General features: G+C 40.9%; 1 protein-coding gene across 4 annotated transcripts in view; it reads left to right on the forward strand.

The window, feature by feature from the left end:
* GABRB3 (gamma-aminobutyric acid type A receptor subunit beta3) overlaps window positions 1-18,403 on the forward strand; it is a 287,930-nt gene that overhangs the window by 217,534 nt on the left and 51,993 nt on the right. For all 4 annotated transcript variants that reach the window (XM_086365393.1, XM_086365395.1, XM_086365394.1 and 1 more), the window contains exon 5: window positions 17,849-17,931. In XM_086365393.1, the coding sequence (XP_086221519.1) occupies window positions 17,849-17,931 (83 nt within the window). The remainder of the gene's footprint in view (window positions 1-17,848; window positions 17,932-18,403) is intronic.

Genomic DNA, 18,403 nt, shown 5'->3' on the forward strand with positions numbered 1-18,403 from the left:
ACTAAAACTCTGCACAGGGAAACAGTGCAAAGAAGGAAATTTATACCTGGGTACACATCCATTAAAAAGAATTCAACTTTGCCTTTAGGAACTAAAAACGAAAGAGTAAATTAAAACCAAAGTTAGCAAGAAGAATAAAAGAAGAGTAGAACAAAATAAATAAATAAAATAGAGTAATAGAACTATGTAGAAAGGTCAGTGAAACCAAAATTCGACCCATTGAAAAGATCAGCAAAATAGACAAACCTTTAGTTAGATAGACTAAGAAAAAGAAAACTGAAATAGCTAAAAGCAGAAATGAAAAGTGGACAATTTCTACCAATTATATAGAAATAAAAAACTGCATAAGAAAAATTATATGCCAAAAAAGTAGATAACCTAGATGAAATAGACAAATTCTTAGAAATATACAAACTAAATCATGAAGAAGTAGAATATCTGAGCAGAACTATAATGCAGTATTTGAGTCAGTAATCAAAGCCCCCTTAACAAATAAGCCCTGTACCAAACGGCTTTACTGATGAATTGTCAGTTCAGTTCAGTCGCTCAGTCCTGTCCGACTCTTTGCAACCCCGTGGACTGCAGCATGCCAGGCCTCCCTGTCCATCAGCAACTCCTCGAGCTTGCTCAACCTCATGTCCATTGAGTCAGTGATGCCATCCAACCATCTCATCCTCTGCCGTCCCCTACTCCTCCTGCCCTCAATCCTTCCCAGCATCAGGGTCTTTTCAAATGAGTCAGTTCTTCCTATCAGGTGACCGAAGTATTGGAGCTTCAGCATCAGTCCTTCCAATGAATATTCAAGGTTGATTTCCTTTAATATTGACTGGTTTGATCTCCTTAGGGGACTCTCAAGAGTCTTCCCTAGCACTATAGTTCAAAAGCATCAATTCTTCAGCACTCAGCTTTCTTTATGGTCCAGATCTCACATCCATACATGACTACTGGAAAAACAATAGCTTTGACTAGATGGACCTTTGTTGGCAAAGTTATGTCTCTGCTTTTTAATATGCTGTCTAGGTTTGTCATAGCTTTTCTTTCAAGGAGCAAGCATCTTTTAATTTTATGGCTGCTGTCACCTTCTGCGGTGATTTTGGAGCCGAAGAAAATAAAGTCTCTCATTGTTTCCATTGTTTCCCCATCTATTTGCCATGAAGTGATGTACCAGATGCCATGATCTTAGTTTTCTGAATGTTGAGTTTTAAGCCAGCTTTTTCACTCTCCTCTTTCACTTTCGTCAAGAGGATCTTCAGTTTCTCTTCACTTTCTGCCATAAGGGTGGTGTCATCTGCATATCTGAGGTTATTGATATTTCTCCTGGCAATCTTGATTCCAGCTTATGCTTCATCCAGCCCAGCATTACATATGATGTACTCTGCATATAAGTTTGGTGAATTCTACCAAACATGTAAAGAAGGATTAACCCCTGTTAAGGTAAAGTTGAACTCTTCCACAAAACTAGAGAGAAAAGAATGCTTCCTTACACATTCTGTGAGGCTGACATTACCCTGATACCAAAACCAAAGATATTACATGAAAAGAAAACCACAGACCAATATCTCCTACAGATATTAATTTAAATCCTCAATAAAACACTAGAAAATTCAGCAGCATATCCTATGAGCAAAGTGGATTTTAACCATGGGATGCAAGGATGGTTCAACATGGGAAGATAGCATTAACAAAATAAAGAGTTAGAAAACACATGGTCATCTTCAACTGAAGCAGAAAAAGCACTTGACATAATTTGTTACCTTTTTGTGATAAAAATGCATGAAGAACTAGAACTAGAAGGAAACTTCCTCATGATAATGCCTATATATGAAAAACTAACAATATCGTATTCATTTGTGAATACGTAAAATGTTTCCCCATAAGATGAATAACAAGTCAAGGATTCCTGCTTATGCCATATTTCTTCTTACTGGAAAGTAAGAAGTAAAATTATGTGCAAATGATACAGTCTTTGTAGAGAACCTAAAGATTCCATGCAACAACCCCCCCGCCCCAAGAACTGTTACATCTAAAAAACAAATTTAGTAAAACTGAAAATTTCAAAATCAACATATGAAAAATCAGTTGCAGAGTATGGGGGAGTAGGGAAGAATCTAAGAGTAAGAGTCAGAGTGAGAGGACAGGGAGCTCACGTCCTACCAGGAACACATCAGAAATACCTCTACATGTGGAACAAGTATCATGCAAAACCAGCTGGAGACTGGAAGAAGGACTCTTGTACAACCAAGACTATAAGAAAGATACACACATAATCAGGTAGGAAGGGAAGAAGAGTAATAAGGTCAGGATCTGTGCCCCTGAGAGGGGACTTCAAGGAAAAAGGACATTACATTGGCAGACACCCACCTTGGAGGGTGAGCAGCTCAAGCCACAGTCCTGGGGCCCTATGCTGGGGAGACAAGCCCCCTTGGCTGGTTGGAGGACTGCTGGGACTAATAGGAGGGTGATCAGATGCCCAAATCTCACTTGTGAGGAGCTCACACACTGGCCTGCATCCAGGGCGGGAGAGAAAGAGGTTAACTTCAGTGGCTCCTGTGTTTCCCATGACCAATGTCACATGCCCCAAGTAGTGTGAGCTTTCTTGCTCCACTTTTTCCATATTGCAACATGCACTGTATTTGGGGCAGCCATGACTAGAGAAGACTCAACCCTCAGATGCAGAAGTGACATAGTCCCAGGGCAGAGCCTGGGTGAGGCAGCAGCCACCACTGTTGGCACTTACTCAGGAAGAGCATCAGAAACAGCCCAGATCTCTGATGATGGCCGCATTACCAGCGCTCACCAGCCCATACACGTCAAGAGTCCACATGGGCCTTACCAGCCCTGTGGAGCTATTCTATAAGAGGATGGAGGTGGCTGAGGCCAGGTACAGTGACTGATGGTGAGGGACAAAGGGACTGACCCCCCAGGGGCAAAGGTCTTGGTGAAGGAAGAGGTAAAATCATACTCCTAAATAAAAAGAGCCAGGTCAGGTGTGACTCTTGGGGCTTCCACTCCAGTGACCTGGGATCTGACCCGGCCTCTCATAGGGCAGTGGTGACTGTTGCACAGAGGGGGAGCTCCTCCACACACACAGTGCCAGCTCTAGTCCCTGCACCTCTGACCCCGCCGCCTACCAAGGTGATAGCTACCAGCACACCCCAAGGAAAAACATGCTCTGCACCCAGCTCAAATCCAGCTCTCCCATCGAAGGCATCGCACATACTCATTCTCTATAGGAATGCTTTCACATAAGAACATCCTTTAAGGACTGCAATAGGTAACTGTTTCAACTAAATTCATAAAAGCAGAGAAAGTTAAGCAAAATGAAAAGGCATAGGAAATACTTGCTCTCAATTGAAAGAGCAAGAGAAAACCCCTGAAAAAAGAATGAAGCAGAAATGAACAATTTACCATATAAAAATTCAAAGCATTGATAATAAGATGACTAAGTAATCTAGGGAAAAGAAGAGATAAACACAGTGAAAATTAGTCTCAATTAGAAATGAATAGTTCCACAGCTGAAATAAAAAACAGAAAGGAATGAATAGCAAACTTTTAAGTGGTACAGAAGAAAGCATAAATGATCTGAAATATAGAATAATGGAAATCACCCAGTTAGAGCAATAAAGAGAAACACGTTAAAAACTGAAAGCATTTAAAAGATTTCTGAGGTAATATGAAGTATACCAGCATTCACACTATGGGAGTCCCACAAAGAGCAGAGAAAGAAATTGAAAATGTGAAATGAAGAAATGATGGCTAAAAGTGATCAAATGTGAAGAAGTAAACAGACATTCAGGTACAGGAAGCACAGAGGATCTCAAACAAGATGAAGCCAAACAGACCCAACATAAAGGCACATAGTACTTAAAATGGCAAAAATTAAACATAAAGCAAGAATTCTAAGTGCCGCTGGAGAAAAAGAGTTACTTATAAGGGAATGCCCATAAAGCGGTCAGCTAATTTCTCTTCAGAAACTTTGTAGGCCAGAAGGAAGTGGCATGGTATATTCATGCTAAAAAGGAGATCTTGCAACTTGGGATACTCTAGCCAGCAAGATTATCATTTAGAACAGAAAGAGAAATTCTCAAGCAGACAGGCAGAAACTAAAAGAGTTTATCAACACTAAACCTACAGTAAAAGTAACGTGAAGAGTCTTCTCTAAGTTGAAAATAAGTTAGAATCTATAGGAAAGGGAAAATCACATTAGGAAAGGCAATTGTACAGTAAGAACTGAGGATCCACCACTTAAATAGTAGAAACATTAAAAGATGAAAAATTATAAAAGTGTAATTGTATAAGTACAATAAACAGTTAAGGGTTAGACATGAAGATGTAAAATATGACATCAAAAACACAAAATGGGGGAGAGCAGTAAAAAATGTACATATTTCAGAATATGCTTTGACTTAAGTGACTACCTGTTTAAAACAAGTATAGTTTTATCTCAACATATATGAACCCTTTGGTAACCTCAAATCAAAAACCTGCAGTAGATACACAAAAACCAAAAAGAAAGGTACCCAAACAACTACTGAAGGAAATGATTAAACCACAAGGAAATAAAAAGAAGAAATGAATAGAGAATAACTAAAAGCAGCTAGAAACAAGCAATAAAATAGCAGTAAGTATTATATTAATGCTTTCTTTTTCATAACAACTTTATATGTCAATGGACTAAATGCTCCAATCAAAAGACAGAGTGGGTTATTGGATTTTAAAACAGGTCCCTTTGTATGCTGCCTACAAGAGACTCTCTTCAGAGCTGAAGACACACACACTGAAGGTGAGGGGATGAAAGAAGATATTTCATGCAAATGCAAAGGCCAAGAGAGTAGGGGTAGCAGTACTCAGATCAAACAAAAGTAGGGAATTTTATAATGATAAAGGGATCAATATAAGAATAGACTGTTATTGTACAGTTATTAACGTATATGGATGCAATTCAGTAGCATCTAGATATATAAAACAAATATTAACAGACATGGAGAAATTGATAAAACACCGTAATAAACCCCACTGATGTCAACGGACAGATCATCCAGAAAGAAATCCGTAAGCCAACAGGGATCTTAAATGACATTATAGACCAGTAGGACTTAATGATATCTATAGGACATTACATTCCAAAGAGCAGAATATATACTCTTTTCAAATGTACGTGGAAATTTCTCTAAGATAAATCACATACTAGGTCTCCAAAACAAATTTAAGAGGATAGAGATTATTAATATATCAAACATTTTTCCAACCATAGCCTTATGAAACTAGAAATCAGTTTTAGAAAGAAAAATGGGAAAACAACAAGCACATGGAGACAAAAAAACATGCTGCTACAAAGCCAGTGCATCCACGAACAAGTCCAAGAGGAAATTAGAAAGTACTTTGAGAACTTTTCAGAATCTACAGATGCAGCAAAAGCAGTCTTAACAGAAAAGTTTATAGCAATACAAGAAAAATCTCTAACACCAGCTTTAGGAGTTAGTAAAAGATCAAACAAAGCTGAAACTGAGTGGAAGGAAAGAAAAACAATCAAAGAGAAAATAAATAAAATAGTGATTAAAAGAATAGAAAATATCAGTGAAACCAAGAACTGTTTGAAACTATCTTTTTTAGAAGTAAAGAGAAAGAACTGAAATAAATAATTGAAAGATGAGAAATATTAATAACAACCAATACCATGGAGATAAAAAATTGTAAGAAAATATTAAAGAAAATTTTATGCCAACAAATTGGATAGCCTAGAAGAAATAGACAAATGTCTAGAACATACAACCTGCCAAGACTGGATCAGGAAGAAAGAGATAACTTGAACAGACTGATCACTTGAAGTAATAGAATTATGGTAATAATTTTAAAAAGCTAGCAAACAAAAGTCCAGGACTGGACAGCTTTACAGGGGAATTCTACCAAACAAATAAAGAACTAATACCTATCCTTCTCATACTCTTCATGGGGTTCTCATAGTCAGAGCAAAGAGTTCTCATGTCAAAGCTATGATGTCCATATAGTCAAAGCTTTGTTTTTTCCAGTAGTCATGTATGGATGTGAGAGTTGGACCATGAAGAAGAAGGCTGAGTGCTAAAAAATTGATGCTTTTGAACTGTTGTGTTGGAGAAGACTCTTGAGAGTCCCTTGGACTATGAGGAGATCAAACCAGTCAATCCTAAAGGAAATCAATCCTGAATATTCATTGGAAGGACTGATGCTGAAACTGAAGCTCCAATACTTTGGCCACCTAATGTGAAGAGCTAACTCATTGGAAAAGACCCTGATGCTGGGAAAGATGAAGGCGGGAGGAGAAGGGGACAACAGAGGATGAGATGGTTGGATGGCATCACACAGTCTATGGACATGAGGTTGAGATTGGAAAAGACCCTGATGCTGGGAAAGATTGAAGGCGGGAGGAGAAGGGGACGACAGGATGAGATGGTTGGATGGCATCTCACAATCTATGGACATGAGGTCGAGCAAGCTCCAGGAGTTGGTGATGGGCAGGGAGGCCTGGTGTGCTGCAGTCCCTGGGGTTGCAAAGAGTCGGACAGGACTAAGCGACTGAACTGACTGATGATAACAAAATAGCATTGCATTTGCATAAGAACAGACATCAGCTAATGAAATAAAGTAGAGAGCCCAGAAGTAAACTCTTGTGTATATGTTGAAATGAAATAGTCTTGCATCAGGGGTGCAAGACTGTTCAATGAATAAAGGAGTGTGGTTCAACAAATATTGCTGGGGAAACTTGGTATTCATATGTAAAAGAGTAAAGTTGAATGCCTACCTTATACTTTATACCATATACGGAAATAAACTTGAAATGGATCAAAGATGTAAATGTGAGAGCTAAAAGTATAAAATTCTTAGAAGACATAGATAGAGGAAAAGTTTCATGACATGGATTTGGCAATAATTTCTTGGATATGACATGAAAGCACAGGCAATAGAAGAAAAAAATTAGATAAATTGGACTACAGCAGAATTAAAGACATGTCTGCACCAAAGAACAGAATTGGCAGAGAAAAGGCAGCCTGTAGAATGAGATAAAGTATTTGCAAATCATATAGAAGGGTAGTTAATATCAAGGGAGGGTATATATGTATACCTATGGCTGATTCACGTTGAGGTTTGACAGAAAACAACAAAATTCTATAAAGCAATTATCCTTCAATAAAAAATAAATTAGTGTAAAAAAGAATATATAGAGAACAACAGAAAAGAGATCAGTTCAAAAATCGGCAGAAGACTTGAGTAGACTATTTCTCCAAAGAAGATATACAAATGGCCAATAAGCATGTGAAAAGATGCTTAGTATTATTGGCCACTAAAGTACTGAAAATCAAAACCATGGTGTGATATCACATCCATTCAGTTCAGTTCAGTTCAGTTGCTCAGTCGTGTCTGACTCTTTGCGACCCCATGAATCGCAGCACGCCAGGCCTCCCTGTCCATCACCAACTCCCGGAGTTTACTCAGATTCCCATCCATCGAGTCAGTGATGCCATCCAGCCACCTCATCCTCTGCCGTCCCCTTCTCCTCCTGCCCCCAATCCCTCCCAGCATTAGAGTCTTTTCCAATGAGTCAACTCTTCGCATGAAGTGGCCAAAGTACTGGAGTTTCAGCTTTAGCATCATTCCTTCCAAAGAACACCCAGGGCTGATCTCCTTCAGAATGGACTGGTTGGATCTCCTTGTAGTCCAAGGGACTCTCAAGAGTCTTCTCCAACACCACAGTTCAAAAGCATCAGTTCTTTGTGGCTCAGCTTTCTTCACCGTCCAACTCTCACATCCATACATGACCACAGGAAAAACCATAGCCTTGACTAGACAGACCTTTGTTGGCAAAGTAATGTCTCTGCTTTTCAATATGCTATCTAGGTTGGTCATAACTTTCCTTCCAAGGAGTAAGCGTCTTTTGATTTCATGGCTGCAGTCACCATCTGCAATGATTTTGGAGCCCCAAAAAATAAAGTCTGACACTCTCCACTATTTCCCCATCTATTTGCCATGAAGTGATGGGACCAGATGGCATGATCTTAATTTTCTGAATGTTGAGCTTTAAGCCAACTTTCTCACTCTCCCCTTTCACTTTTATCAAGAGGCTTTTTAGTTCCTCTTCACTTTCTGCCACAAGCGTGCTGTCATCTGCATATCTGAGGTGATTGATATTTCTCCCGGCAATCTTGATTCCAGCTTGTGCTTCGTCCAGCCCAGCGTTTCTCATGATGTACTCTGCATAGAAGGTAAATAAGCAGGGTGACAATATACAGCCTTGACGTACTCCTTTTCCTATTTGGAGCCAGTCTGTTGTTCCATGTCCAGTTCTAACTGTTGCTTCCTGACCTGCATATAGGTTACTCAAGAGTCAGGTCAGGTGGTCTGGTATTCCTATCTCTTTCAAATGTACACTAAAAAATGAATATGTTTTATACATACAGTGGAATATTTTCAACCTTTAAAGAGGTTTGGAAATTTGATACATGCTACACCATGAAATCATTATGGTAAGTGAACTAAGCTGGAGACAAAAGAACAAATACTGTGTGATTGCACTTACATGAAATACCTAGTATCAGTAAGAATGAAGTCACCAGGTTACCAGGTCCCCGAGGGATATTATTGGGGAGTTACTGGGGAGTTAATCAGGAGTTATTGTTTAGTGGGTATAGCGGGTTTTTTTCTTACACGAAGAAGTTCTGAATATGGATAGTGCTGATGGTTGCACAGTGATATGAATATAGTTAATGCCACTTATCTGTACTCTTACAAAGTGAGAAAAGGTAGATCTCATGTTAGGCATATTTTACTCTAAAAAAGTATGTTTGTTTCATGTTTAATTCTGTTTTGCTCATTTGAATGCTGTTTGGTTTTGGTTTGTTTAATAAAACTCAGTTGCCTACCGATTTTCTGTCTTATACCTATCATCTTCTCTCTGTTTTCAAAGGTTTGTCTTCTTCCTCTGCTTTTAGGAAGGTTTTACAATTGACTCTGTCCTTCCCACTCTGACAGTGGTCCCCAGACAAGCAGCAGTAGCTTCATCTGGCAGACTCAGAACTACAGACCTATCCAGATCTCTTGCTCAAAATCTGCATTTAATAAGATCCCTCAGTGATTTGTGTCATTAAATGACTTGCAACTGTGTCAGTTCTGCTGTCTCTGTGTTCTGTATAGATTTCACTTCAGCACTTGCCCGGAGATTCCTTGCATTCTTTTCTCAGTTTTACATTGTCTACCTATCTCTGTCTTCATCTCAGGATGTTCTTTCCTTATGTCTTCCTGTCTTTGTTTTAAAGAGAATTCATGCTTTTTGACAACAAGACATACATCTTCCCAAGTTTTAAACTTTCATTTTGCATGCTTACATACTTTTCATAGAATATCTCTTTGTTTTATTCGTAATGTTAGTCCTTAGATGGGCCAATCCATGGAGACAAAGTGATTTTTCTAGTGAGACTTTGAATATGGTGACCTTGGCCCCCTTCAGTCTCAGGCTCATATTGGGAGCTTTAGTCCTTAGGATATAAATCTGAAGGTCAGGTTAATGCACTCCCTTTGTTATGTCTAGTCGCCGTTCTTTTTGAGTAAGTCCTCCCCTAGAAATGCTGGTTAACCCACTCTTCCATGGAGTCTTATGCAAGGTATGGGACTTTAAATAGTCATAAATGACACTTTCTGCTCTGGCATGCTTGTTTTCATGCCCTGTGGATATCTGCCTCTATCGGCAATGGCTTTTCTTGGAGGTGATGGGTTGTGTGCCTTTGTGTCCCCCAACCACTTTCAACTAGAGAGTGTGCCCTTTAAAGCTGTGGTGGTGAGTGGGGAAGGGAGGAAGCTGGGTTGGGGGTAGAGAGGGAGGGGAGGGAAAGAAGAGAAGCAGAAGGAGAGGGAAGAGGGGAGAGGAGCTGGGAGGCTGCCTTAGCAGGCAGGGCCAGTCTGTCAGCCTATCTGACTCATGTTTCTCACCCTTTCCAGTGGAACTTACCGTGGTGATGAAGATGTTCTAGAATATGTACCATCCCATACGGTAGCCACCAGCCATAGGTGACTAGGGCTTCCCAGGTGGCACTAGTGGTAAAGAGCCTGCTGACCACTGCAGGAGACTCAAGGGATCCTGGGTCGGGAAGATCCACTGGAGAAGGAAATGGTAACCCACTCCAGTATTCTTGCCTGGAGAATCCCATGGACAGAGGAGCTTGGCGGGCTACAATAGGGTCGCAAAGAGTCAGACATAACCAAAGCAACTTAGCATAAACACGTAGGTGACTACTGAACACTTGGAAGGTTGCCAGTGCTTCGGAGGAACTGAATTTTTAATTGGATTTCATTTTAATTAATTTAAAATTTAATTATGAATAGCGAAAGGGGCTTCCCATGTGGCAAAGTGGTAAAGAATCTGCCTGCCAATGCAGGAGAGGCAAGAGATGTGGGTTTGATCCCTGGGTCAGAAAGACACCCTTGAGAGGGAAATGGCAACCCACTCCAGTATTTTTGCCTGGAAAATTCTATAGACAGAGGAGTCTCACAGGGTACATACAGTCCACTGGGTCACAAAGAGTCAGACATGCTCATGAGCATGCACGCACATGTATGTGGCTAGTGGTTATCTTTCTAGATATAAACCCCACATTCATCACCCAGGTGCCATCATTAGATCCAGATGGTTCAGTTCAGTTCAGTTCAGTCGTTCAGTCATGTCTGACTCTTTGCAACTCCATGGACTGCAGCATGCTAGGCCTCCCTGCCCATCACCAACTCCCGGAGCCTACCCAAACTCATGTCCATTGAGTCAGTGATGCCATCCAACCATCTCATCCCCTGTTACCCCCTTCTCCTCCTGCCCTCAGTCTTTCCCAGCATCAGGGTCTTTTCAAATGAGTCAGGTCTTTGCATCAGGTGGCCAAAGTATTGGAGTTTCAGCTTTAACATCAGTCCTTCCAATGAACACCTAGGACTGATCTCCTTTAGGATGGACTGGTTGGATCTCCTTGCAGTCCAAGGGACTCTCAAGAGTCTTCAACACCACAGTTCAAAAGCATCAATTCTTCGGTGCTCAGCTTTCTTCATAGTCCAACTCTCACACCCATACATGACCACTGGAGAAACCATAGCCTTGACTAGACGGACCTTTGTTGGCAAAGTAATATCTTTGCTTTTTAATATGCTGTCTAGATTGGTTATAACTTTCCTTCCAAGGGGTAAGTGTCTTTTGATTTCATGGCTGCAATCACCATCTGCAGTGATTTTGGAGACCCCCCAAAATAAAGTCTGCTACTGTTTCCACTGTTTCCCCATCTATTTGCCATGAAGTGATGGGACTGGATGCCAAAAATGATCTTAGTTTTGTGAATGTTGAGCTTTAAGCCAACTTTTTCACTCTCCTCTTTCACTTTCATCAAAAAGGTTGTGGAGACCCAAAGTCTCAAAGTACTTTTTTGATTCTCTCAAAATATTTTCTCCCTTCCTGTTAGAGAGTTGAACCTTCAGTGTTTTCCTTGAGACTACCTCAGTCATCCACCCTGACATTTCCATTCCTGGCAGGTGCTTGAGGTCCTGACACACACTATTCTTTTGGTTTTCACTTATAGCATTATTGCCAGTTTTGGCCTTTGAGTTGCTTTATCACCATATTGCTTGAAAATCAGGAGACTGTCTGTGTCATTTGCCTGATATGATGACTCATTTTACCAGAATTGATGTTCATACAACAATAGTGGATTTATGCTGAAATCTAGAAGTAAATGCTCTTGTTATAGGAAAATGCTATCTACTAAGGGCTTTGTAGTTTTATGGCACCCCGGAGAAGTATCAGGTTATGAGGCCTATTTATTTATAAGATAATTTATGCTTTGCTAATTGTGTAGTTACTTGTGTTGTATCTGTTATCTATGATGGCCACAGTGTTGCTGCATTACAAACAGCTAGAAAGCCTATTTTCTAATGATAATAAGTGCACATTGCTTGTGTGTCTGGGTGGTTAATCAGCATCTCTGTGGATTCTGGCTGTTTTCCCCACAGACCCGGGGATGGATGGTCTCTGTTCCCTATGTCAATAGTCCTCCTAGATCCAGCAGACTCGTTTGAATGTGGCTTTTTCACAGCAGAGGCAGAAGCACAAATGTCTCTTGGAGGCTAAGCTTGGGACTGTCGGTCCACACATTCTGTCAGACAGAGCAGGGCACAAAATTGACCCATATTGTTTGAAAATCAGGGCCACAAAGTCGTCCAGGAGTGGGGAGACAGTTCTTCTTTAGTGAGAAGAATTGCAAATGACATGGCAAAGAGAGTAGGTACTGGGAAGGGTAAAGGAATGGGGCTGCCACCACGTTCAACTTACTGCAACGATTTCCCCAGCAACATACTCAACGAGTCTGTATAGCAAAGGCATTTGGACATTTATGAGAATTTATCTTAATATGTTTATTATCAAGTAAAAATGGGGACAACTTCAGTGTTGGCTATGTTCTGTGCCTCCTCCACAATGAGTAATAAGCACTTGCTTTAGAAGGATGCTCAGTTCACTTCAGTCGCTCAGTCGTGTCCAAGTCTTTGCAACCCCATGGACTGCAGCACACCAGGCTTCCCTGTCCATCACCAACTCCCGGAGCTTACTCAAACTCAGGTCCGTTGAGTCAGTGATGCCATCCAACCATCTCATCCTCTGTCGTCCCCTTCTCCTCCTGCCCTCAATCTTTCCCAGCATCACTGTCTTTACCAATGAGTCAGTTCTTCACATCAGGTGGCCAAAGTATTGGAGTTTCAGGTTCAGCAACCTGAGAAGGATGCTCAGTTGATCTGAATTATATGATTAGGTCCTTTAACCTAGCATTTGAATTTATATTCTTGGAAAAATGATTGATGTCTCCACTGCCTGGTACTCCTGGAGTCAATACAGAATTGGAGATAAGTGTGAGTTACATGGGAGTAGTTGCAGAAGGCTAAATGGCTACCCATAAGGCAGTGCCCCGAGTTTGCAGCTGTTCTCTGGCCATAAGTAGCAACCATTGCCAAACTTCTCAGACATTTGAGCATCCCCAGTGCAAGTGTTCTTGCCTGGAGAATGAGAATCCCAGGGATGGCGGAGTCTGGTGGGCTGCCATCTGTGGGGTCGCAAAGAGTCGGACACGACTGAAGCGACTTAGCAGCAGCAACAGTGCAAGCCAGGAATTACACAGGAGGTACTACTAACTTGCTCCTGGTCCTGTTTAACAGGATTTTAATTCAGAGGCCATGACCTCAACAATGGCATCATTTTGCTGTGATCCTCATGGGCATGGAAGCTGAAAAACTCACAAGCATGAAAATCAGCCTGTTGAGGATTTATTCTGCACCTGAACGATTCACAGACACCACCAGTCTATCAGCACATGGAGTATCACCCAAGGATCTTGACCAGTGAGCCCAGGGAGCCTCTCAGAGTGTCAGTAAAAGTGCAAGGCCAGAGCTCCTACTGGGAGTGCTTGCAAGAGGGTGAGTGTCCCCTCTGGCTCTGAGATTTAGGGGATTGAAACCAAGAAGGGCGTTTTCCTTGAGTTCTGCTCTGCCTGTTACTCCTGGTTCCCATATTTTCTAAGTCATTTTTGCTCAATGAACATCTACAGGACACCTGCTGTTTGCCTGTGGCTGATGTTCTAAAGACTGATGGCTCCAGGGGACCAAGCTCTTCTCCAGGTCCATCTAAGGATGAGCAAGGGACCTGCAAGTCAACAAATGGAAGGACACTCTAAGTATAAACGGTCCCAAGTGTAATGACAACACTAAAATGGGTGGTGAGAGGAGGACAGCAGAACTGAAATACTTTGGTTCTGCAAGTCCTCTGAGAAAGCTAGTCAAGGACATTTAACCTCTATTCTATCTGGTGTTAACCATGAATGTAAATTATCCATGCAAGCCGGGAGGAGAGTGTGTGTATTGCCCCATGATTCACTGTAGGTGTGGGTCCCAGAGTCCCCCTTTCCCAGCAAGGACAGGGAGCACTTGGCCAAAGAGCTGGCATTTCAGGTAAGTGTTGGTGGTGATAGTGGATGTGTGTGACCAGCCAAGAGCAGTATTTTCACCACAGCCTCTCCAGTGGCCTGTGGAGAAATCTGTGTTTGTGCAGACTGACAAACTCTTCATGACATGAAGAGGTTGCATCTGCCCTTATTATACTTTTTAATTGTTGAGATTTTAACGATGGAAGTGCTGACACCAAAGTACATCTCATAAGCTTGATATAATTGATAAAGTAAGAACTTTTTGACCTGCTAAAAGCTGTTCTTCCCAGAAGTAGTTTCTAGACAGTGTCCAAAGATGGCAGATGTTCCATTATAGATTTTAAACTTGCTGAGATGATGCTTCCCTTACAAAGTACACAATTATTGACTGCTAAACATATCTTTAGGGATATATCACTTACACAGGACTACCTACTAAACTGTACCATATTCCACAGTGGGCAAAACACCACTGCTGTTACTGCAGGTGTAGCATTAAAATATTTATTTTCTCCCTTTACATATTATATTTCCAACTTGTCACATATATGAGATATATACATGGATACAATTTCTGTGTGTGTATATTTCGGTGATCATATATATCATAAATATGTACATATGACATTTTTTATACCATACTTGCTCTTCTTTGAAAAAAAGAAGTAGGCTTTTAAAAGTTGAATATATTTTGTAATTTAAGGCAGGCGAGATATCAAGGACATAGATGAGTGAATGCAGGTTTCAGGCTGGCCGGATCTGAGTGCCACACATGCCTTCAGGAGCATTGTATGTGACCAACATCCTTACTCTTGCCACACCTTGGTTTGCTCATCTTCAAAATGGGAAGAAGAAGAATACCTCTACAATGTGGTTGTTGTGAGATGGAATGCATGAGTACTCAAGTGCTGAGCCCAGACCTGGGCACAAACCAGGCTCTCAGCCAGCCTTATGTAAAGTGCAGATGTGATTGCATGCTATGACGGGAAAAAAAAGGATCTACTGGAGAGAAATCTTCACCCAATATTTCTTATTGACTTCACCACTATTTCTTAGAAACAGGAGTGGAATTCTCAGCTTTCAGATGGAAGTGGAACTAGTTGTTGGTTAAGGTCACTTCTCAGGACAAATAAAATTGATTAGGAAAAATATGAAATGCATGTGCCTCTGTGCGCAGGCACACACGCTTGCATGTCAGGGATTACGCAACTGGAGCTTGAACACTACTGGGGCTTCCCTGCCTTCGGTCCATCTTCATTAACTAGGCTTGAGTTCTCAGTTCTGTAGACTATGAAATTCCCTCCTATGGCTTCTGCAAAGTCCCTGGGGTACAAAATTTGGTCCTTTCACTCCAAAAGTCCAATCTCCAAACCTGTTACGAGTTTAGTCAACGTGGTTGATGGTGTGGAGGCTCTGGCTTGCTCTGCCTTTCTTGGTCTCTCTATTCCCCTGTTTCTTTTTTTCTTGCCTTCCTGTCTCAATGGCGTAAAGACCTCTTTCTTCCACTGTGTCGTGAATAGGCTCTCATGACTTAACTTTCCACCACAAGAGGGTTTTCTGTGTATTTCTTCCATAGGAGGAAGAGTAGTGCATAGATGTTTATACCTTATTGCCCAAGTCCGCAGGAACAGGACTCCATATGATAGTCAGTATGACACCAGAAGAAGAGGACAGGACAGCAGCTGTACTGAGGATACTCAGCAATTCTACTAGCTTCATGATTCCCATTTCCAGTGATTCCTGTGAAATACTCTACATAAGTCACAATACATGTGAGCCCCTACACAATTTGTGTGTGTGTGTGCGTGTGCTTGTGTGTGTGCATGTGTTTTAATGATGATAATTGGGAACAAAAAAGGAAAAGAAACAAAAATGGTAATCTCGGTTATTGACTCATGAAGTGAATAGGTACTTAAACATGTAGGAAAGTTTTAAAATTTGAGAATTTTTAATAGAGATCTTTTTCTCCTCTTTACAAAAATTTGTAATTTTAACAGAACTTTATTCTAATTTTGCCTTATAGGCATCTTGCATGGATGTCGGGTTGACAGCCTGCCATAAAACATGTCAGAATTTCAAAGTGTGAGGCTTGTTCCTCAGTTGGCTAGGAAGTCAGATGCTATAGAAAAATATACCAAAGAGCTATTTGTTGACTTTGGATAGAATGTAATCCACTCTTTGGAATGATGATTGGAAGTGTTATGACATTTGGAAAGGACATACTTTCACCATTGGTGTGGATCTTACAGCATATGTCTGCACGGCACTTGCATGCTATTTGTAGAGCAAAAAATAGCATTGACCCATCATTGCCAAATAGATTGATATTTTCCCTCACTGTACTGCTCAGCCGTTGGAAATTAGAATTTTCCTCAACCTGCTGCTTAACCCAGTGCTAACAGAAGGACATGCTTTACTCTGTTCCTTTGGCATCTGAGACAATCCTAACATAATTGGCACGTGCCTGGTGTCTGACAGGTATTTTGCATCAGAACTTGCTCATGTTGCCTAAATGGTAGAAGGTTTGTTGTGAATGATGTTCACATGGAAGTCTGTCCAGAGAAAGCTCAAACTAGGCTTTGGGAAAGGTGCACCTTAAAATGTCTGGAAGTTCAGTATAACTCTAGGGAACTCAGGAGAAGAGATCCCTAGAGTTCTTCCTGCTTAAGATTCTCCATTGAGTGAGCACAGCCCAGGCTTCCATTTCCACAGCTTCCACATCAGCTCTGAAATACTGCTCCCTGAGATGTGCTGTGCATGTCCCGCAATGCTGTGTGCTGTGGCCCAGCCTTAGTGCTGCTGTCTCCTTATCGACTCTCTGCACTGTCTCCACCTCTGTTATGCTTTCTTATGCCTGACTCTCCAGTTCAAAAATGGCATCATGAACCTCTAATTCATGAACTTGCAAATTCAGCTCTATTCTCATCTTTAATTCATCTCCATGAAAGGGAATTCCTTTAGCTCTGTTTTGCCTTTTGCCAAGCTGCATCCTAGACTCTTGGTCAACTCATTATTGGCTGTCCTTGAATCAGGGACCTAGCCCAGTGTGGTAAGCTGGGACTGTGGTGCAGAAGGGCTGGGAATTCTAGGAAGAGAATAAAACATGGTAGCCTAATCATTGCATTTTCAACAGAGGCTTTGAGTAGGTTGGTTTCTCTAAAATGAGGCTTTTGGCAGAGTAGGAAATGAACTTAATGTTTTTGATCTTCATGTACAGTGGGTTTAACCATTGCCCAGTAGAGGCTTAACTATCCTTAGGTCACAATATAAATCCTTTCTATGGCTGCAGCTGACCTCAAGAGATACTAACCCCTCAGTTTTGATTCATAATCAATAATGTGGAAGCCAAATATTCTCTTTGAAAAGATAGATGATCTTGTGGTGAAAAGGCCTGGAATATTATTAGTCCAACGGACAACTGTAATAAAATAGAATCAAGTAGTTTGGCTCAGAGTTCCAAGGTGCAGCCTGTGGACTGGGAGCTACATGAATATTTCACACTGAAAGCCAAAGAATTCAGTTTTAATCTAAATCAAGGGTGTTAACCACCAGGTATATTTTCTCTGTGCAATAGAAGTTAGAGTGTCACTAGACAAGGAGACAGAATAAAAATGGAAGGTAAGTGCTTCCTAAGAAGCCCCTTTCTCTGCCCCTGATTATCCAAAGTTAACAAGATAAAATTTTATAATTATATATATGTTGCTTTTTTTGGATAAAGCAGGCCTGCAGTATCATGAAATATATCATGTATATCATGGAATATATTTAATCAGGTATGCTTTGAGGAAAGGGGTCCTACCTGCTGGTTACTCAGTGTTTGTCTAGAAGCAGTTTTCCTGCTGTATTTCTCATCCCATCTACCCTTACTCTGTGTGTTTCAGAATCACGACGACCGCAGCATGCATGATGGACCTGAGAAGATACCCCTTGGATGAGCAGAACTGCACCCTGGAGATTGAAAGCTGTGTGTATCTGTATTTCTTTTTCATGCACTTTGTGTTTTAGGCCTTCTTATCTTTATTTGGCAAGGCATATATAATTTTTTATGATGTAATTTTTAACTGTCTTAAAGATCAGAGGTTTAATCCTCCACTCTGCAAATTTTACTTTCATGATAGAGAGAGGGCAAGAGAGAGAGACAGAGAGAGGCTCAGTATAAAGAGTTCTCCAGTCTAATTTGACTAAGAGTCTGTCTGCTGTGCTGAAATAAAATAAGACAAATGCTCTCCATCTCAGTCTCTTCAGTGAGAAGAAAATGAACTCTGAGAGGTGGTGTCTCACAATGTGCTTCATCATGTACAAGTTGCTGTACTCCTGGGACCCTCTGCAGTTGGAGTAAACCTCATTTCGCATTAGGAGCTCAGCTTTACAAGCCAGCTATTTCTACATCTTGGCAATTTTCTTCAATTTGAAGAGTATTCAGATGCCTTATTGAT

Source organism: Bos grunniens, chromosome 21, assembly GCF_055505025.1.
Source record: "Bos grunniens cultivar Pamir isolate PY7600 chromosome 21, Bosgru_T2T1.0, whole genome shotgun sequence".
Taxonomy (NCBI): domain Eukaryota; kingdom Metazoa; phylum Chordata; class Mammalia; order Artiodactyla; family Bovidae; genus Bos; species Bos grunniens.